The 22,579-nt window shown below is 37.2% G+C and overlaps 1 protein-coding gene across 1 annotated transcript in view; it reads left to right on the forward strand.

Annotated features, from left to right (window-relative positions):
- The window catches only part of MSH2 (mutS homolog 2), a gene marked incomplete at its 5' end in the record, with an annotated part of 49,943 nt that overhangs the window by 18,121 nt on the left and 9,243 nt on the right, over positions 1-22,579 (forward strand). The window contains 6 exons of the mRNA XM_010180978.1: positions 5,413-5,612; positions 10,420-10,529; positions 15,925-16,048; positions 17,136-17,286; positions 19,838-19,935; positions 21,739-21,984. Of these exons, the coding sequence (XP_010179280.1) occupies positions 5,413-5,612; positions 10,420-10,529; positions 15,925-16,048; positions 17,136-17,286; positions 19,838-19,935; positions 21,739-21,984 (929 nt within the window). The remainder of the gene's footprint in view (positions 1-5,412; positions 5,613-10,419; positions 10,530-15,924; positions 16,049-17,135; positions 17,287-19,837; positions 19,936-21,738; positions 21,985-22,579) is intronic.

Here is a 22,579-nt window from a genome sequence, read left to right on the forward strand (position 1 = left end):
GCAAAGGAAGAAGCAATCTTTTCTGATGTCAAATGAGATGTAAACCATGGTGGAAAGTAAGGATTGTGATGAAATTTGGAAAAGTGTGTGCCATTTATTAGATGGAAGACAGATTTTTGTTGTCTCTTTTTTTTGGTGTGGAGTGTTAGTCTTTTATCTGTTAATAGTGGGTCCAAGAGATGCCTCTTATCAGTGATAAAACATGGGAAAGGATGAAGTGTTTCTAGTTGGATTCGGAATATCTAACAGAAACTTGGAGATAGGTGGGAAATTTTCCCCTCTCTTGCAGAGCACACTAAGCCTAATGTTACTTGTTATTGCACTTCAAAGCTGATAAATAGCCAAGGTTTTGAATAGCAGGAAAAAACCAGGGATTAGCATTTTGAAGTTGAAGAACAGTACTTGTGTTGGTTTTCAGTTGTATTAGCTGAAATTTTGTTTGCTATTTTTGTGGTTTAATTAGCAAATTTAAACAACTGTCTTGAAACAAAGATTTCATTTATGTTCTAGTATGGTTTTGCTCATTATAATTGTTTGTTTATCTTGACTCTGCTGCCTTAGATCTGTGGTTGAAAGTTTTGCCTTATTTTCCTTTCCCTTTCGGCTCTGTGGTAGAAACAAGTTACCTAATGTTGTCAGCTTTTGCTTGATTACACTTTCTTGGATTTTTTTATTTGCTGCTTTTTGTATTTAATTTCTTTTTCCCTCAGTCAAGCTTAATATTGAAAACAGTCTATCATCTGATTTCATTAGTACTTGTAAGCATTATGCATGGCTTATAGTTGCATTATCTTAGCGTAGCCCTTTCTGTTCAGCATCCTTCTATATATTCTTACCACACAGGAAATTGTTATGCAAAATGCGGCATGAACACAAACCTGTCAGCCTTATTTGTGGTTGGCAAATATGGGAGGGGAAAATAGAGCAGCGCTAGGAAGGTCATGAGATGTTAGGCTAATTAGCATGGTTTTGGCAGAGGAAAATTGTATCGTGCTGATCTGAGAGCTCTTTGAACTTGTCATTGTTGTGGACAAAAGAGGAAAAAAGAAGAATAAATTAGAACTTTCAAAATGCCTTTGACAAGTTCCTACCCAGGGAGCTGTTGAACAAGCTGAGGGAGTCATGGGATGAAAGTGAAGGGTTTGTTTGTATAGTGCTGTGTAAAAGGCACAAGCAGGGGAAAAAAAGAGTTTGAATCTTGGCAAAGATAAGGTTGAGAGGCCAGAAGCTGCACTTGAGATATTCTCTAATGATCAGGATAGCAGCTGGCTAGTAAGATACTGACACTTTTATAGGTGGTACAAGTGAGGATCAAAATTTAACAAAAACCAAAACAGGCTCGCTGGAAAGAATTGGGATGGTTTGAATTTTAATGATAAGAAATATAAAGCAATGTATATAGGAAGAAAGAATATAATCTGCCTGTGTCTTACAGAGCTTTACATGGATTCAGAAATGTTGCTGGGCTTCTGTGTGTCAGGTTGAAGGCAAGTCTTTGTGGAGTTGGCTTTTAAAGATAAGGTATTGCAGTGTTACAGAAATTGTTGCTGCTGGTCTTTCTCAAGCACAAAATGTATTAAGTTACAAGAAGGGATTCCATGTGCGTATGACTGCTTGAGTTATCGACTGTGTAAAGACCTCTTGGAAGAGAAACTAAATGCCCTGGCTTTAAATGTAAGCTACCAGAGGGCAAGATGGCATCTAATGTAGAGGATGGACTTGAATTTTACCTGTTCTTGCATGTCTGAGATCAGTCAACAAAATCAGAGAAACTAGTTTTATACTGCAAATTTTAATATGGAAATCATGGAATGGTCAGTATCTTAAGCAGATTGGATAAAGCCACCAAACCCTGGTTTCCCATCCCAGGCAAGAGCAGTATTTTTCTAGATTAAAATTCACTCTAATGGGATAAACCCTCCAAATGTGTGTGTTGCATTCTTCTGAATACTTTTATTAAGTGAAGAAAGTGTTTTAAAGTAGAATTTCATGCTGCTTTGCAGGTAAGAAAATATGAAGGTATTCATGACTATTGCCTCTTTATGGACTGATGTGTGGTGATATTTTGATAATTGAGAAGTAATAAATAGGTTTACAAATCCTGCATATCACCTCAGAAGTGAGAGGATAGAACATCAGAACTGTGCAACCTCTTGTGTGTTTGCCAGTACTGTAAGTGCTAAAGACCAAGCAGGGTGACGGTAAGAACGTATGAGTATACTTTATTGATAAGTTTTCAGTGAATCCGGTCGTGTTTTTGCCAAAGGAATTGTTTCCAGATTATAGGACTGAAAATGACCAAGTTACTTGGTTCCTATGAAAAGGAAGAAGTTGGCCAATACTACCCCTAGTTTCAGTAATCTCTGCCAAGGCTGAAGATACTTTGAGGGGAAGATCTGCAGATGTTTTGTTGTTTGATATATTTTTTTTTTTAATTAAAAAACCTGGTCTTTACAAAGTGTATTTGTTTACTGGTTGCTGCTGGTGCTTCAGAGAAAAGTTTGTGGTGCGAGTCTTAAGTCTGCTAGGTAAATTGTAGGGATTTTTTTAAGAAAGATGGCAATGCATCTGCTGTGAAAGAGTTGTGTAATTCTTGTTATTTCTCCAAAGCATTTGACAGGAGCCTGAAAGCTAGACATTGTGCTCAGAAACACCAGTGGGGATCAGAATTGGAAATTATTTGGCTGTTATGATGTTACTTAACACAAATCTTGTTCTGCATAAATCCTGCAGTAGGTATCTTAAGTATATTCCTGTCTGCTTCTCACAAGCTCTGTATACATGCTGAAACATTAATGTATCTTCTGGAAATTCCCCATGTTTCCTATCCTTTCTGGAAATAAAGCGCTATTATGGGTCAGAAATGTCAGTCTTTAAGCTTATTTATTAAGGCAGTAGTTGAATGGGTAAATGTAGAGGTAGGATTCTTATCCTGTCTTTTTAATTGATTTTGTTTGGTATAATACATAAGGTTCACTGGTGTGCGTAGAACATTTTCTGCAACAGAATGGCATTCCTTTTGAATTTTTTTTGTATACAGAAATGTACTTCTACCTATCCAGGGGTCTGTCTCTCTCGGGTTGCCTCAGAAAAAGCCTTTGTTTCTTGAGTGACTGTCTTTACTAATTAGCTGAGGCAGTGCACTTTGTTAACCTCTGTGTACTGTTTCAAGTGTCTAGCGCTTTCTGCAGAACACTGTGTGGTGTAATGTAGAGATTACTACTTTCAAAATTATTTTAAAAATTGCCATTCCCGATGCAGTTTACAAATGTAAATGTTCCTGTTGTTGAAACAGATGCATTTTTCTGCCAGTAAGCAAAACAGTAGAAATAATGTGGTGAAAGCTGTCCTTTCTCTGCTTGCAAGTCTCTAAATGAAATTAACTTCCCTGCTGAAGCCAAGATGTTGATAGATGGCACGTTAATGTGATTAACCAGAAATCAACACAGTATATCATGTGTGGAGGAGGGTAAAGTTCTTCCTTCATATACCTAAAGTGTGACCAAAGAACACTGAACTTTCTGGGATTCCAAAATGAACAATATCGACTTCCTTTGTTTAACTTGCAGAATAATGCAAAATATGTAAAGATGACAGTGTTAACTGGTGCAAAAAAGAAAGCAAGAAATATATGAAAGTTCATTTATATTCTAGTGGGGAAAATACAATTTAATGCTCTGTCACTCCTCACTGAGATTTATGCTTGCTTTCAGCACTTAAAGAATATTTATTTCACTATTAAAAAATACCCCAACAAACAATGTCAGGGAGCTGCAGCAAAGACACGCTGAAGTGAAGGCAAGCTGGGAGACATGACAGAGACTGTAGCCTCCATTGGTAAGGACTCAGTGCTCCAATACCTTCATGGGGCAAACAGGGTATATCTGGTGACAGTAACCAGGTTTGGCCAACAGCCTGGATCTCAAGAAAAGTCTGTAGTGATGATCTGAGGTGAAGGAAGGAAGTCAAGTCAGTGAGTCACGGTATGGATCAGCAGGTGCATGGCCAGGCCACAGGTATGGTTACAGCATTGCTCAGGTGAGAACCAAGGATGAGTGCTGTAGTTTGAATGCTGCTCATGAACAAAGATGAGGAGGCCCCAGACAAGGCTGCTTACACCTCTTATACAACTCTTCACAATGGTCTTTACTGGTAAGATTTGCCCTCAGGAATCCCAAGCACCTGAAACCAGTGGCAAAGTCTGAAGCAAAGAAGACACAACCTTATTTGAGAAGGATCATATTAGCAGACATTTAAACAAAATTGACACACACAGGTCCATGTGACCCAAGGAATATACCCACAAATGCTGAGGTATCTGGCCAGAGTCATCGTGGAACCAATCTTGATTGTTTCAGAAAGGTCATGGTGGTTGGACTGGGCTTCTGAAAATAGGAGTGATGTTTGCTTGCTTCCAATCCTCAAGAGGCGCAGAAAGGGCTATCTAGGAAATCACAGGTTGGTCAACCTCATCTTTATCCTTGGGAAGGTGAGTGAGCAAAACATTGCTAAATCTACTAAGGGCAAGATGGTGATTGAAGTAGTTGGCATGGACTTACAAAGGGAAAATCATGCCTGAATAAACTGATAGCCTTCTGCAACAAATTAAGTAGGTTGTTGGATAAGGAGAGCCACAATGAATATTGTTTTATCTTGACTTCAGTGACAGGCTTTTGTCACTGTCTCCCATTACATCTGATGAAGTATGGACTACATAAGCAGACAGTGTGGTGGACTGAAAACTAGCTGAACTGCCAGGCTCAAAGGGTTGTGATCATGGGCATGAAGTCCAGCTGGAGGCCAGTCAGTAGTGGTGTATCCCAAGGGTTGATACTGGGGCCATCCTTTGAGATACCCAAAATGTGACTGGACAGCCCTAGCTGTCCCTGCTTTGACTGCCCCAACCTCATTGCTCAGTGTCCAGAGGTGCCTTCCAACCTCAAGGATTCTGATTCTGTGATCCAAAGTTGCACAGCTGCGCAGTGTCAATGTTGACTTTGATCACAGGTAGCTAAACTCTGCCAAGAGTGGGGTTTTTTTCCTACAGTGTGAGATTTTCCTGTTTAATAGCTGTTCTTTCATAGACTGCTGGATGACTTTTTTTTGTGGTGCAGGGAAAGGATTAATCGCATGGTACATTCTGAGCTTCAGCATACCTACAGAACAGATGTTGATGTTTGCACTTGAAACAGCTTCGCTTCAGTGTTGTTCATTAGATACCCCAACTGTTTAAAACCACAGAAGCATGACACAGACTAAATAACCTTGCTTTTTCAGCTCATACGTTGTCCTAGTTTCATCTGTTCTTTTATCAGGAAAGTTGGTCAATGGATACAGCTGTAGAGAAAGGATAGATAGAAACTGCTGGGTAAATGTTTTAATTCTAATCATTGTTATGAACTTCTTATTTAGGTTGAATTTGGTTGAAGCTTTTGTGATGGATCCAGAACTCCGTCAGTGCCTTCAAGAAGATCTCTTACGTCGATTCCCAGATCTTAACCGGCTGGCAAAGAAATTTCAGAGACAAGCAGCAAACTTACAGGACTGTTACCGAATGTATCAGGCTATTAATCAACTGCCTAATGTTATACAAGCACTAGAAAAACACGAAGGTAATGCTATCCCTGTCTATTTTAATTTTTCTCTGCTATTTTGATGATGCAAAAAATAGTGTGTAGACTTCCAAAGATTACTTTTTTCCTGTGTACTTTTGTTGCAAGAATAAAGCTTACAGACATTTGAATTTGAAAGGAGCTGAAATTCTGAAATACCAATGAGATGCTTAAAATTAAAGACAGCCAAATCTTTACACAAAAAAGCATTCCAGTTAGTATGTAGCTGAAATACTTGAACTGTTGGTAATGGTTTGGTAACCTTTGACATTGACTTGTCTCTACAAATTCCTAACCAACGGTGTGTGGATTATGATCCTAAACAACCTTTTAGACTATATTATTGTGTTCCTTTTGAAGGCACTGCACTTGGATTTTAATGAAAAGAAAAAAAAATCCAAACAAATCAAAACAAGGACAAGAACCCAAACAAACAAAACAAACCAAACAACAACAAAACAGTTTAGGCATTAACAGTAGAATTTGAATGCCGCTTCTTTTTTTTACAATTGTAATATTCCTGTGTTTGATAAGAGTAGCATGGCAGGGTTTCTTCTAATCTTCATTAGTAGGAAGCTCAATGCTATGACAAGGAAGTCTAGAAAGTACAAAATTTGATACTTCTTTTCCTTTTTTATGTATTACCAAGAAAATGCAGAATAAGATTAGTGTCAGCATAACAAAGGCAATTCAATATAGCAACAGCAGCCCTAGCCTGTCAGAAAGCATATTATTCTAGAAGCCAAATTATTTGTTTGAAAATTGCTTTGCCTAGACCAAGCACCAAAGCTTTAAAGAGAAATAATTTTTGAAATGGTACAGTTACAAAAATTTCCTTCCTGAATTTGAGTAGACAGTAATATTACCCAGTATATTATATTTTTCTGTATTACAGTTTTATGACTTCAAGTAACGAAACTTATCTTCTAAAATACTAATCTTAAAATAAATTATTTTTTGTTTGCTGGCTGTATTACTTGTATTACTTTCAAAAGCAGCTAAGATCTAAAACTGGGAAGAATTGGCAGATACAATTTTTCTTTTTTAAGAGCTGTGCCACGCTTTAGCTGCCTCAGTCATGTTTCTTTGGCTTTTCCAAACAGGCTTTGCTTGGTTTTGCCCTTGCATGGAGCTCTTGGATTTCTATCTTGAATTTAGGTATTAGTTCAAAATGTTTGCTTCCCATCTTTACTTTTTCTATCAGTTGTCATTTGGATCAACAGAGTTTCTTGTTTGTAATACTGGGACAGGAAAACAATTCAATTTTTAGAAGTTTTGAGGAGCAGGCTGTGTAGGGCAAACTGCTAAGCTCACCATATGGAAAAATTAATGGACTGCAAAAAGTTCTTGCTGTTTTACACATGAATCAGTCAGCGTTAGTAGGGCATTTATCACCATATTTCTAAGATAATTTAAAATAGGTGAAATGTTTTGGTTTTATTTTTCTTTGTACTTGTATGCCCTTGTTTAAAGTACAGGAATGATCTGGTAACTTTGAATGTGTGTGACTGATTCAGACTGAATCTGATGATCTTCCTGTTTAAGACTGTACAAAATATTTTAACTCGTCAAGAGATGGAAAGCCAGAAAGATTTTTGACAATTCTGGGTATCTGCCAGTTTCAGAACTTCTATTTTCTTGTGAATGGCTATGGGGAGATAGAGCAACTACACCATGAAGTGATCGACAGTGATTTCCTTTCCCTCAGTATGAAGTACTGCGTGATTTTATGGATGATGAAAGCTGAGGAGGGGGATAATGAGCAAAGATTACTTTTTTTGTTGTTTTTTTAGACATAGGAAACCTGCATAAGATGGGAAAGGGCTCTGAGTGATCAAATCATTTTGCTGTTGCTGGCAAAAGGGAGCAGTTGTTCATTACTCATCGCTGAGGCATAAAATCTAGATACTTAAAAGATGTCTGTCTTCGAGAGACTGCTGAAGCATCTTTCTTCTCATCTCAGACTGACACTATTTTAGGCCTGTAATTGACTGAATTTTATAAGCAGCCTTCTTTTGTGCATTAATACCATTAATTCACAAATCTTATAAAGATAAGCGCGTGTATGAGTCCTGGAGGAACTGTATTGCTAATGTTCTTCCAGCTCATGTTTTGCAAGTCTGTGATGTCCTCTTTATCTGCCTTCTGATCATTGTATTATTCATGAATCTTGCATCTCAGCATCCCATGTGACACTGTACTGAATGTTTTGAAAGAGCCTGGATTAGGTCTACAGACTTCGCTTGGTCTTAGGCAATCAGTTATCTTAGACAGATGTTGCCCTATACAGGTATGATCTGCCTCTAGTACACTGTATTTTATCCCAGTTTACATTTTGCTCCATTTTTTCTAAGACTTCTTTTACCATCAAACTGGCTGGTTTAAGTGCATTTAGTTGTTGAGATTTGTCTATTTTCTCCTGATAGTGTGCTTTCACACTTTTGTTTGCTGCCGGGATAACTATATAAATATAAATATTCAAGTTTGAAGATTGGGGTTTGATTTTTAATTTCTATACAACGGTTTTAACCATATTAATAGTAAAGTCTTTAATGCGTGTAATAAACACTTATCCTTGCTTCAGGAAATTATGGTTTAAATTTAAAACTGTACCTGGGAGCAGATAGACTTTGTGATAATAGGCATCTGTGCAATTGATGGTACATAGGTCTACTCTTTTTTCTCTCAATGGTTGACTTACATACTAATAATGTTGAGTAGGAGCAAAAGTGGTTTTTTACCATGCATATTTTACATGAGTTGATGAATGCACGTGAAAGACAAGTTGGAGTTTAATTTAGAATTTTTCAATGGTGTTTCTTGCTCATATTCTCTTAATGCCAAGTGTTATCCTTTTAAGAAAAGCATACACATACAGCTTTTCTATATCCTCAGTGTTTACTGAGTCCACTCTTTTACTTACTTGAAGTGTTGGATGCTGAATGGGAAGTTGGATTGAAAGTAATGTGTAAATCAATTTTGCAATGTATCAGTTTAAACCATGTCATAAATATATGTAAAGACATCAGTATTTTATTTAGTTAATAAAACAATAGTTTATATTTTTTTGATCTGACATCTTTGTACGGTGTCTGAAAATGTATTCTTCAACAAATAATTAAATGGTATCATGAAACTTTCCTACTTCTTTCAAGAAAAGAAATGGTAATTGCTACTTTAAGTTCATGCACAGTCATTTTTCATTATTTCAGGAATACTGATGATCGTTTCATTGTGCGTGCAATGCACTCTTGTCAGCTGGTGCACTGGGAACTGCAAAGTTCACTCTGAAGAATGGATGTGAAACTCTTTTCTGCTCTTCAGTCTCTTCATTCTTTACTGCCTCCGTTTATTTTCTAGGTTGATTTAGATGTGTCTATTTACAGGAGGGAAAAAAAAAAGAAGGGAGAGATTTGGAATAAGAAAGCTGTATTTTATTTCAGATCTCTTAGTTTTGAAGATTTTTAGTTAGCAGACGACTTCATATTTACAAGTTCAGTAATCTCTTAAAAACATAGGTTTTTTCTCTATTAACAGATACTAAAGCTTTAACTTTAAAAGCATGGGGGAATGGGGAAGCAAAAAGGCATAGGAGGAAAAGGAAACAAGCCAGACTTTTTCTTTCTGCTTGAGTTACAGTGCTGAGAGAGAAGAGAGAGAAATTCTCTTGGGTAATCATGTCTCCACTGTGTGACTTGTATAAATTTGTACTGAAAATTTTCTTAGGAAAGATTAAGGCTTTTTCCCTAGTCTGGTAAGAAATTGGGAAGCTCTTGGAGCAGTCAGAGCTTAGTTTGTTTCTCTCTTAATGTGTGAAGCCTTGCCTGTGAATATCAGAGGCAAATGTAATTCTGTACATAATCTAATGGCTATAAGCTCATAGTATTGGATTCCTTTTGGGGCATTTTTATATAAATCATATAGTCAATAACATTAATCTTTCTGTAATTAAATCATAACTTGAAGTGGCTGCAAGGATGTAAACATTTGTTTACTATCGGAGTTTTCACAGCTGGCAGTTGAGTAGGTGCTTATATGTAGGCCTGAAGAAAACACTTCTTTCACAAAATTGGCAATATCTGTGCATGGAAAGTTAACTGTGAACTGCATTTTGGATTTGATCTTTACATTGTTCTACAGATTTCCAACCAATATGTGTGCTATGCATATATACTTAGTGCTACAGAGTCTGTGCTAACAAAATACATTGGAAAAGACAAATTTAATTTTGATGACTTCCTGTTACATGGAAAGGTCGGTGATTATAAAGATGCAGTTAAGTAGATAGTAATTTATTATTTTGTTTGTTTTTAGGAAAACAAACCCCAAAAACATATACCTCAATTTCTATTTATGTCCATATTGTAACCTACTAAATATTCCCATTTTTTCACAGTTTTTAATTAAGAAAAATTAAAAACTCTGAACTGTGATGGGACTTCTACTTTGTATCTTTAAAATTGGTTACTGTAGAATACAGTTTTTACTAAAGCCATTTTAGCTTTCTGTGTGCAATAATACACATAATGTTCAGATAGCAGGTTTGACTTCAAAGTGGTGTTTGTCTGTACTTCATACTAGAAGTGAATTAATACCACCAGATAGAAACAGAGATGACAGATTTAGGTACAATCAGAATATAAATTGAATAACACTTATTTTAGAAAATTATATGTGTGTCAGTGAAATAGTTATAATTAATAAAAATAAACCGGCTATATAGTTGTGCTGTTTATTTTGGATAAGTGAATTCTGGTAAAGTCATGGAGTTTTGTGTATGATGATTCTTCTTGTTTGTTCTTAACAGGAGATCACCAGATGTTGTTGTTGGCAGTGTTTATAACACCTCTTAATGATATCTACTCTGACTTCTCAAAGTTTCTGGAGATGATAGAAACAACATTGGACATGGATAAGGTAAGGGCTGGTGTGTGGGAGGAAGTTTACTTGGCAATTAAAGTTTCTTATTGAACTTTGCAATCTGCTCTACACTCACTAAATTAATTGATCATCTATATAAAGTACTTAGTGATCATTTAGTTGTGGAATATATGAAGACTCTTATTAGTATAGCATTTGAGTATCAAGAAGATAATCACCCACTGTCTCAAACTATCTAGGCATTGGGTACATGGATGCTGTGGACCTGAAACTTTTTAAAAGCCTCATCAGTATTAAAACTGGGGAAGTTATTTTGTTGCTTTTCAACTTCTTCATGTTTTCAAAGTTACTATGATATGTCTGAAATATAGAATGCAGCCAGAATATGTTTATTACATATTTCTCTGCTTCTATAAAGTTCATGAGACTCGGTTCTATTTGGTGGAAGTCTTCATAAGTAAGTTTGCCTTTCTGAAAAATTATTCACCTAGGTATAAAGACTGACTTTACTTTCCAGAGTAAAGATATTTCTCACTAGAGAGAAAGCTACTACAATTCTCTTAGCCTTGCAACCTCACTGCTTATAAAATATTACTGATGATAGGACTGTGCTTGCAAAGGAAAGCTGGCATTTTTTCAGAGGAAGATTTGGCCAAAGAATGCTGTAAGGAACATTCTTGTTCCTTAAATCTGTAAGAGAAAGGAGAATGGATGAGTATAAGTGCTTGATTAATTGTTGTTTAACGTCGAACACTTAGGGCACAGGCAGAACCACGAACTGTTGTTTAACTGGGTGAAACAATGCCAGGTGTTTTTGTGAGTTTTGTACATCGTTTTTTTCCTATGATTTTCATTAGAGAATTGGTGAGACACATTTTGAAATGTACATTCTTGGTTAGAAACATATTTAATGTTCCTTTCTCAATAAAATGTTTCAGGCATTTTGGAAAACTTGGCAACCTTTTAGGACTGTCATAAGTGTCAGTCTCAGCTGACTGTAGAAATATGAAATCTACTTAAGCATGTGCCAGGCATGGTAGTGAGGGCAAGGTGTTGAACTTTTGAAAACTGCAATTGCTCCAAAATTTTGAACATACATATTTTTCTTCAAAGGCAGAAGCACCACTTTTTATCTAGTTGTATTGTGTATGATTTCATCAACTGTGTTTTACTGTTTAAGGAAAGACTCTTTGATTGACATGTTGCTGTAATTTGTGATACATGCTAATGAAGAAATTTATGGCTTTATACTAGTTACAGACCATCTGTTGATGCAGTTTGTATGCCCTGGGACTCTTGTTTTCTTTGAAATGAATAGCTGTTCTAAGCCTTCACCCTTCATAGTCCAGCTCTTCAACTTTCTTTTTGGCTTCTACTTCAAAAATGTTTTGTTGTACTTCTAAACAGAATAACAAGTCAGTTATTTTTAGTCAAGTCCCATAGAATTCAGTGTGTCAGATTTGGTTGTTTTCCCCTCTAAGATACTGGAAAATGGCTGTAGAGAAACCAATACTGGTTTTACCAGAAGAACAAATCTCCCTGTGAATGTTGAAACTTGAACTGTGACTTGAAATTCCTCTCTGTTTTTTAGGGAGTTCAAATGAAATACCCAACTCTGTTCAGAGTGTGAATGAAGGACAGGTTGTCATAGCAACTAAATTATGTCAATAATCCGTTCTCATATAAAAAGAAAAATCTGAGTTCAAAAAGTGTGAGATGTGGTTATTCATTTACTTCACCATAATAAAACTTGAGAAACTGTCACTTCCATTCCTGTCTTTCACAGAATCATAAGGGGCCTTTGAAAAAACATCTACCCCAACCTCCTCCTCAAGTCAGCAAACTTCAAAGTTTGTTGGTGCTTTCAGTATATAGTATGTTGGTTTGAGTATTAAGAGCACAGCCCTTTGCAGAGGGACTTTGTTTTTCAGATCAGTTAGCTAGCTCAACATAGTCCCAGTCTGCAAATGATTTGCTGTCACCTTACTCTTTAGAGCATCTCTCAGAAATGTGACTCACTTGGGTCTTGCTTTGTGTAAGTAAACATATGCAGGTATCAAAGTGTGGTCAGTGCTGAGATGTTAGTCTGCTACTTACCACGTTAAGTATTTTATACTTTAAACATCCATTTCAGAGTAGCTCTGAGCAAAAACTTAAACTAAAAAAAATGCAGTGTGTTTAGTAGGACAAAAGAGAACGTTTAACTTCTTATATATGTTGCGTTAAGGGATTTGCTTTCATTATAAATCTTTGCGTGACTCTTGCTAATAAAAGGTTATATATAGAGTGAGTGTTCAGACCAATCTGTTGTGTGTGTCTGCATTCCTTAATCTCCTTAACCCTTAACTGATTCCTTAATCAGTATATCAGTGAAATGTCACAATAAGGGTGAGTATTTTTATTCTTCTTTTGGGGAGATCTGAGTGCAGTGATTTGAGTTCACTCCTATTTTCTTCAGTTTTTCTGGTGAGGTGTGGCCGTACTAGACCACAACTGATGGCGGATTCCTTAGGTACAAAGCACCGAGAACTCAAGTGCATGGTGTTCCACATTCCTGTTAACACTTGTCCTGCAACATTGTTGGCCACATTCACGCTAAGGGCTGCAGAAGAGAAAGGCAAAAGTTTGCTTTAAGTGACTTATCTAATTATAGCTCAGATGCTGCTGTAGGAAGGAGCACAGCTTGAGAAGAACATTAGAGGGTAATGTGAGTGTGGGCACCTGATGTTTTTGTATATTAATTAGTAGCACTAGTTTTTAATATTTTTAGTAAACCATAATAATTTTACTTTCTTAGCAGTTTAGCGGAAATTTTAATTAAATTTTAAAAGGTTTTCTATTCACTTGATCACACTTGGCTTTCACCTGGAGAGTGTGGTCAGATGGAGTACTTCTGCTTGTCACCTGCTAAGGGGTTACTTCACAACACCTGCTTGAGGAAGTAGCTGCCCTGTAATAGTTGGGGTGGGTAATGCGACATTTTAGAAACTGTGATCTTGCAAACCTGGATCTTGCACACTTTTAAATTCAGATTTTTCAGGCTGAGGTAATGGGATACAGTCTGCTTTTTTACTTTAACGCTCCTGTCCCGAAACTTTGCAGCAGCTCAGGATTTGTTTCTTGTGCCTCTGGGTTCATTTATCATCACAGGTCTGTTGCAGCTGTAATGGAGTTAGCAACAAGCACATGAAAACTAACTCCATCCCTGTGACTGCTGAACTTTAGCAGAGGGTGAGGCAGTAACATAGCATTTTTTGCATATTATAAGCTCTAGCCATGAATGGATCTTTGCTTGCAGTGAAATGAAAGCTTGTCTGCATTGAGAAGGCCCTGAAAAGTGGAAGTGCAGGGCATGGCTTTGGTTCTGGTCAGCTGCTCTGACACTGCAGCCTGGGTGAAGGCTGGACCTGACAGCCAGACTGGGTACCTGCTAGGGCTGCTGAGTGTTACAGGTCCTTGGGAATGTTACCTTCCTTCTCCTGAAGTTTTGGGATTTCTGCAGTTCATTCCAGACTTCTTACAATTCTCTAAAGCTATGAAACAAAATTACTTGCCACTTGACTGTCAGTCTTGGTTGTCTCATGAAGCCGGTCGTGACAAGGGCTGGTGTGCATGGTGTTTGCATCCCAGCCTTTCCGTTTTCTGTTTCAGATCCAAGATCTGCCCTGCAAAGCCAGGAATGGTCTTTTCTGCTGTATGCTTTGTCGTAAATGTTCATTACTCCTCTTTTAGCAGAATTAAGGGAATGGGAAGAGCAGGCATATCAGGCCCTAACAGGGATGTAACAGGGAATTAATTTGTTCATACCCCTTTCTTAATGCCTCCAAGTTTCAAAGTAGTCCTCTAAAATCTTGTAATCCATTGTTTTGTGGAGTCCATATCTCTGGTTATGCAGCTGGAGAACTTTGCCACTGCAGTGTGTTTGCATACAACACAACTGGAACCAAAAATTGAGTGTAATGCCTTGCAGTGCTGGTAGTTGCACAGAGAAAAGAAGCACCAAGGGTTCAGTTTTCCATGATGGAACTTCTGTGGAAAGGCAAATTATCTGTTGGGAGAAGATAATTCTCAGAATAAAGTAGCAATCCTTTGAATAGACAGTATGATATGCTGTTTCTTCATATGATAATTTACTTGTCCCCCATATTCCAAAGTAAAAATGCATAACCCCTGTGGCTTTCATCTCCAGATTGCATTCCCGGATCTTTATTCAAAGTTGCTGTAAAACCTGGGAGTCTTCAGTCTAATGCTTTTAAAATTATTTTGATGCACTGCATGTTTCAAGTGCTTCTTGTGCTTAGTAGAAAATGATAAATGCAGTAGTTCTTGCAGTTATAGTTCCTGTTGCTCAGTGCTTTCTGAGGTGATACTTTTATTGTCTGGGAAGGTGTAATGAAACTATGAACCTTCCTTCTCTCCTTCATTCTTGTGCTAACATATACTTGTGGGTAAAAGTGAAATTATATGTAAACCACCATCTTGGTGAGTTTTGCAAAGTATTTGCAGGTGCTTTGCATACAGCTTTGCAGATAATTCCCAGCCTAGAGGAAGTTTCATCAAAGTGTTGTTTGGGTTAGTTTTGGGGTTTTTAAACTTAATTGGATGAAATATATTACTAATATGAAATCCAGTGCTTAGTTTCCATGTCAGACAACAGTGCTAATCATTTGTTGATTGTAAAGGTTTGTATATTAAAAATCAAGTTTTCTTTATTTAGCAGTTGCAAGTTTGTGCTTGCAAAATAAACTTGAGGCTTGTGAGGTCATCAGAGACAAATGCCTGGCAGGGGAAGCATGGGAAGAGAGAGAAAAAGATTAACTACAACTTACTTAGTCTGTGCCAATGAAAATGTAGCTTGAAAGGAAATGTATATCCTTTTCAACTCAACTGGCTTGAAATTGAACAGGATTTTTGGTGGTACTATGTAGGCTGCTTCTGTAACCTCCTGAGTGTGTTCTGGGCAGGAATTACTGCTTCAGAAACTTAAGTTTTCAAGGACTTCTTGTTTTGAAATGCCTCATTATTTTACACTCTGTCTTGATTAGCTGCTAGAATCTAGGCTAGCATATGGGTTATCAACAATTTCATTTCCTCTGGCTTCTCTTTTTTTTGCTGCCTACTGCTTAGTTATCTGTATGCAAATAAACAAAAAAAATGCAGACAACTCCAGAGTCAGAGTAAAGGTGTCCGTTAAATTGATATATTTTGCTTGTATAAAGTATATTATTTTAGAAAACAAATGTTTTAGATGTATTCATTTTGTATTTGAATTAGATACCAATTACCACAAAGTTGCATTACAAAATTATATATATAAAGAAAATAAATTGAATAAATTATTTAAGTAAACTGATTTCACTATGTATGATCAGGGAGGTGACTTTTTTACTGCCTGTGTTCATATGAATTTTTTCTTGTTATTTTTCCCTAGGTAGAGAATCATGAATTTCTTGTCAAGGCTTCTTTTGATCCTAATTTGACAGAATTAAGAGAGAAGATGAACGAACTGGAAGAAAAAATGCAGTCCTTTTTAAAGAGTGCAGCCAAAGAACTAGGTAGGGTACAAGACTGCCTTTGGTTCTTACCTGTTTTGTAAAATGGTTTGAGATCAAGTAATGAAAGCTGATGTAGAAGAGTTAAGGGATGTTTATATTTTTTTATTATTAGTTTAGGGTGACTTTAGTTGTCACAGTACAATCTGTTGAAAACTGAGTCATTTTTTTTTGGCTTGTAACTTGGCTTTTTTTTTTTTTTTTTTTTTTTTTAAAGGATTGGATACCAGAATATTTCAGAAAGTATACTATATGTTGCCAGATACTGCAGAGTTAACTTTGTAGAACTGTAATCTAACACTTGGCTAAGCCTAGTTCTATTTTCCATCCTTTGCAAACATGCTTTGAAACTTTTTTTTTCCTTTCCCTGTGCATTCTCATCCTTTCAGGACATGCTAGCTTTCTTTTGAGGTTCTTTGCAAAATGTAGTGTGTAAGCAAATGAGACATTTTAAGACTTGATTATCCTATGCAAAAAAATCTGCAGCTGATGAATCAGGCATTGAGAGAGCAGCTTGAAAAAAAAACACCAACTTTTTAATGTAAATATGGTAAGGAGAACTGGCAACACCATAGTTATTCTAGGTTACACCTTTAAGGGCTTGCATATTTTTTAGTCTTGATTTTTTTTTTTAATTGTAAACAAGATACCTGTATGAAAAGAAGGAAAGACAAGATTGCATAGGGGTGGAATGAGAAATCTCATCAGCAGAAGTGTGTGTTAGTAACAGGATCACAATACTACAGGGGCTGTGCTTACAGCAGCAATATAGAATGTTCCCTTACAGTGTGCTAGGAACATTTTTCACATATCAGGAGAATGTACAGCAGTACAATAATTATGATTTGAATATGCAGTTTGAGAGTATGTCAAAGTAAGAGCAGAGAATGAATCAGTAAACTTCTGTTAGGTCTGGGTATTTCTCATACCTGTACAGAACTAAAGCAAGTATACTGAATAGCATATCCGAGAGAGGCTACGTCGTATGTACTGGGGATTCGTGAGCAGGAATAGCACAGTCTCTAGGATTTTTTTATAATAATACACATAATACAATGGTTTTGTTATTTTCTTTGTTTTCATCAAAAAGGTTTAGAAGCTGGCAAAAGTATCAAACTAGAGACAAATTCACAGTTTGGACATCACTTTCGAGTAACTTGCAAGGAGGAAAAAGTTCTCCGTAACAACTCAAAATATGGAATAGTTGATACACAGAAGAATGGTGTGAAATTTACTAACAGGTATGAGATAATTTTGATAGTTTTTCCAGCCTGTTGTGAAAGAAAAAAAATTGTTCCTTTCTTTATAATTATGCTGATAAACTGGTTTCAACATCTTGAATGGCTGAATTTTCACCTTTTTAATTGGCTCACAGATTTGAGATATTGAGCAAGATTGGCACAAGGGAGAGGTAGTCATACAGTTTCTGTTAAAAGCTGCATTCCCCATTTATTTTGCTGTTAGCTATTTTTAGTCCTTTGACTTGGGCTAATTTCTCTGTTTTAGCTGCTCCTAAGTAGCATAATTGCATTCACCGTGATTGTTTATGCAGACACTTTCACAAGCTGCAATAGAAAAAGAGATGTTTATCACCAAATACAACATGCAGCAACTCAAAGCAGAGCCACCTTGGAAACTAGATCCTGTCTCAAAGTTAGATGAGGTAGCTCAAGGCCTTGCCCAGGTGACCATCCTCCAGGCATACTTCACAACCTCTGGGGTGGCCTAGGTTCCAGTCCTGAACCACTCTGAGAGAATTTTCCTAATCGGATCTAATGAGAATTTTTCTTGGAGAAGTTTGGGTTTTTACTCTCTCATTCTTCTGCTGTGCACCTCCAAGAAGCCTGCTGCCTCTCCTCTCCAGGCTGACTTCAGATTCTCTCAGCCTGTCCTTGTATGCCATCTGCTCTAGCTGCAAGTCTTTGTGGCGGCCATCTGCTCCAGATTTGGTGTCTGTCTTACACTGGGAAGACAAAACTGGAGATGATACTGCAGATGTGGTCTCATTAGTGCTGAATGTAGAGGAAGAATCGCTTCCTTTGACATTCTGGCTATGCTCTTGCTAGTGCAGCCAGTATACACTTGGCCTTCTCTGCCTCAGGGGAACGCTGCTGGCTTGTATTCAGGTCCACTGAGTCCCCCAACTCTTATGAATAGCTCTTTTATAGCCATTTGGACCTTAGTCTGTACCGCTGCATGGGGTTACTTTATCCTAGGTGCAGGGCTTTCCATTTGCCTGGGTTGAAATTCCTGTCCACCTATTTCTCTAGTCTGTAGATATCCCAATGAATGGCAGCCCTGTCCTCCAGCATACTGACAGCTCCCCTTAATGTGGTATTGCTCACAACCTATATGAGAGTGCATTTGAGAGTTCATCCAGTCCCACCATCCAGGTTGTTAATCAAAGCACAAATAGTATCAGCCCCAGTATCGACTCTTAAGAAATGCTGCTAATACTCAGCCATGAATTGGACTTCAGCCTCCTGACAAATTCCTCCTTGCCTGTCAGTGGCAGTTCCAGAAGAAAACTAGTTTTTAAGTCTCCTGCATGTGTAATATATGGAAAGGTAAAAATAACAGAGATCAATACATCGTACAGCTTCAGACAAACCATGCTGCTATCACTTCATGTGTAACAGTTCCTGCTGGAGATAGCATCAGAGAAGTGAGTTTATTGAGAAAGATCTTGATTGGCAGATATGTATGAAGAGCACTACCTACAGGGCAAGGTTGGTTTAATGCCAATGCTGTTACTAATAGTGACTGTTTCTATTAATCACTCACTTTCGTAAGTAATAAATCCTTTGCTTTGAAAAGGAGGGCAAACATATTGGTTCACACTAACCAATATGTTGGTGTATTTCACACCAATTTACTTAAATGAACAAAGTGTAATCCTTAATTGCATTTTGTTTCAACATTTACTTATTTTTTCAAAACATCCTTGAAATTTAAAACAACTTTTTTTTTTGTTTAAAATATGTTACGAATCTAAATGTAAAGATGAAGTTAGATTTTTCTTTAACTGAGAATGTGGTACTTAGAACCTCTACTGTAAATGTCATCTGGTACTTTCCCTTGGGGAAGAAGCCTGTGGATCAATGATAAAACTGATTTCTCTGTGTGTAGGTAAGTGATAGTTGCTTCTGTAGACAGCACTAGAGGCACAAGGCTGACTTCTGCTTATAGTGTGGGCGCAGTACTTGGGTGTGTTTCATAGTCAGCCTTGCAGACTCTGCTCCATGTTCGGAGATGAACTTGAGAAGAATAAACACTTATTTAAACTCTCTCTTGATTTCAGCTTACCTTATTTTGAAGACTAGAACTTGTTCTTAGTGACAGTAGTTCCCTGAGGTTTTTTACTAAATGAAAGAGGCCAATGCCATCAGCTCTGATAAGCCTGTTGCAGAACTCTGTGCTAATTATATGCTTGCTTAGCAGCAATTCTTCTCTGCCGGTTCTATAACATGCCACATCTTGTTGCAAAGTGGCCAGAAGCTCAGCTTTAGGAGCAAGTCCTTATCACATAGCATGTCTACAACAACTACTGTAAGATTTTTAAGAATGATGTGTTCAGAGATGCTAGAATTGCTGATTTGGCCCTTGTGATCTTTAATTAGTCTTACTGATAGCCTGGTGTGGATGAATCTTAGATGGGTCCTTGTGCTGAACCTTGTTGTTAAAACAGGTGAGGACAGCTGATACTGACTTAGGTGAGGAGGCCAGAACTTCAGCATTGTAGCAGTGAAGACAGAACATCACAGGTTCTAAATATTGTGGTTTTGTTTACAGCAAACTGAGCTCCGTCAATGATGAATATATAAAGAACAGAGAAGAGTACGAAGAGGCTCAGGATGCAATTGTTAAGGAAATCATTAACATTGCTTCAGGTGAATGTCAGTGTTGATGTGTATCACAATCTGGAATGCTGGGAGGAGTTGCAGTTATTTGTAGATCCTCCTACAGAGAAGAACAGTAATGTTCCCCAAAGAATTAGTGTGAAAAATGAGGTTTGGCTTTTAGACAGTTGTTGCAAGTTGGAAATATGTTGCCTTCTCTTTCCTGTCACTGCTACAATGTGTAGTGATGGGTTGTGTGCAAAAGATAATCCCATAAAAGAGACAAAAATATGCCCATTAAGGCCACATCTGTCCTCCACCTGCCTCCCTGACTGTGGGTGTCCCCACCAAAACAGCAGGTGAAGTAGAAGGCAGAAGAGGTAGAGGACAACAGAGCTGAGGGAGTGGGACTGGAAGGTCTGTGAAAGACAGTGAAGAAAGAGCAGTGGTATGCAATGTAAGAACAAGTTAGTCATTGCTTATACAATGCAATAAAAAAGATTGTTTTTCTAATTAATTTCCATATATTTTGCTCAGAGATTGTCTACTTACAGTACATTCTTTTACTGTTTTTCACCAAAAGGAGAAGAGATATCAGGGAATTTCTTTTCTTTGAAAGAAATAAGTGGAAAGTGAAAGCACTAATGAATATTAAGCTAAAGTTCAATGTATTGAAGAGAAAAAAGCACACAGTATTAATATATTTGAGTGTAGATTAAGTTACAGTGAAAATCTTTATAAGCTTTAACCTGTTGTCATGATTAAGGAATTTGCCAAATACTGCAAAATCAGTAGCTTAATGAGCCTTAATAAGTTTTTTAAATAAGATTTTATTTTTGTTGGTATCTTGGTAATTTTTAGGTGATATTTTTTGTGTATAGCATACTAAGGTTTGTGTATTTGTGTGGAAAGCTAATTGGGTGTTATGTGGTGAGATTAGCTTCAATATGTCATCTGTAAATACCTTGTATGTTTAAGAAAGCTTTTTGCTGCTGCTTAAAGCTTCTGTGTTGTGCAGTCGTAGACTTAAAAGTGTATATGTCTATTTAAAAAAAGGTTTTTCTTCCCAAGTAGAGGCAAGTTAATGAAAGACTGGATTATGTGTGTATTTCTTAAATGAAAGTGACTTCAAGTCCTCTTAATGATCTATACCTAGCCAGTTCAAGAGATGATGTTAGAACAGCAAACGTACTTTGTACAGGTAGGACTCTTTCTGCAGGTCACTACTCACCTCTTCTGACATGTGCATCCCATTTGCAGGTGTTTGATGGTTTACCTATGTAAATTGTTGTCCCTCATCCCCCTAACTGAAAAAAAACCAAACCCACCAGACATCAGAACTTAAAAACTGCTACTGGAGATCCTGGGTCATCTAGTCCAGTTGCCTGGGCTCACAGGCACTGTATCTGACAGACCTCTCCATACCACCCTAAATGGTTGCTGTGTCTGAATTGTCCATGCTGTGTCTCTTGTCTTTGCTTGCATGAGCATCAAAATGCAGTGTATTACTGAAAAAGGGAACTTACTGGATCTCCAGCCACCTTGCCATTGTGAACATTTGCCTTCCTGTACTAAGATAAGCTGCTTCTTGTTGTCTAGTGTTAAGGCAAAACACAGATCAAAGTGGCCTCACCTCTTCCTTTTCCTACTGTGAAGAAGATCCCTTTGTAGTCAGAGCATGGTGAGTTTAGGATTACAGCGTAGACTTTCACAGAATGTGCCTGCTATCTTGAATAATACTGACTTTTAATGCAGATTAATTAAATTATGGGCTTAATGTAGGCTTTAAGATATCTTTTCAGCATGAACAAAAACAATTTTTACTGTGTTGAATTTGTGTCTCGTCAAAACCAGGTTATGCAGAACCAATACAGACAATGAATGATGTGATAGCTCAGTTAGATGCAATTGTCAGTTTTTCTCATGTGTCAAATGGAGCACCAGTGCCGTATGTTCGTCCTGTCATTCTGGAAAAGGGAGAAGGAAGGATTGTGCTGAAAGGTGCCAGACATCCTTGCATTGAGGTGCAAGATGAGGTGGTCTTCATCCCCAATGACGTTACATTTGAAAAGGGCAAGCGGATGTTCCACATTATTACTGGTAAACATTTCTGTTCTCTTTTTCATTCATTATTTACATTTTAAATGTCTTTAGTATTTCCAATAATGATGTCTTTAAAAAAAACAAACAAAACAACAAACCAAGAACAAGCAAATAAACCCACAACCCAATAAAACCCTGTCAAAACAATTTATTTAATCAACAAAGAGTGAGTAGCTAGCAAGTAATTCATCTTTATGGGGGCTAAGATTTAGCTCTGGAAAGAAGGGTGGATATTTGTAAGCTATTGTTGTTTATTATAGTAAAAAAAAAGTGTCTACAATGTTCCTGTGAAAAGTTTCCTTTGATAGTGGATATTCTACATGCTTGTGCGCATACAGACATATTTTTCATCTTCCAAACTAATAGTCATGGAATTAGTTGTTATGATTGAAGTTATAGTGCACTGTTTGGAGAAGGTGATCACTAATTTAGAAACAGTCATTTGGGAGGAAGAGACTGCTAGGACAGTAGGAAATAAGAAATTAGTCCTTCCTTAACATACGTATTCTTTGCCTTAGTGAATGCAGCTACACAAGCCAGGCAACCTCAGAAGCTGGAGAACCTGAACCTGCTTATGTGATTTGGAAAATTC

Source organism: Mesitornis unicolor, unplaced genomic scaffold (genome assembly GCF_000695765.1).
Source record: "Mesitornis unicolor isolate BGI_N332 unplaced genomic scaffold, ASM69576v1 scaffold12890, whole genome shotgun sequence".
NCBI classification, from domain to species: domain Eukaryota; kingdom Metazoa; phylum Chordata; class Aves; order Mesitornithiformes; family Mesitornithidae; genus Mesitornis; species Mesitornis unicolor.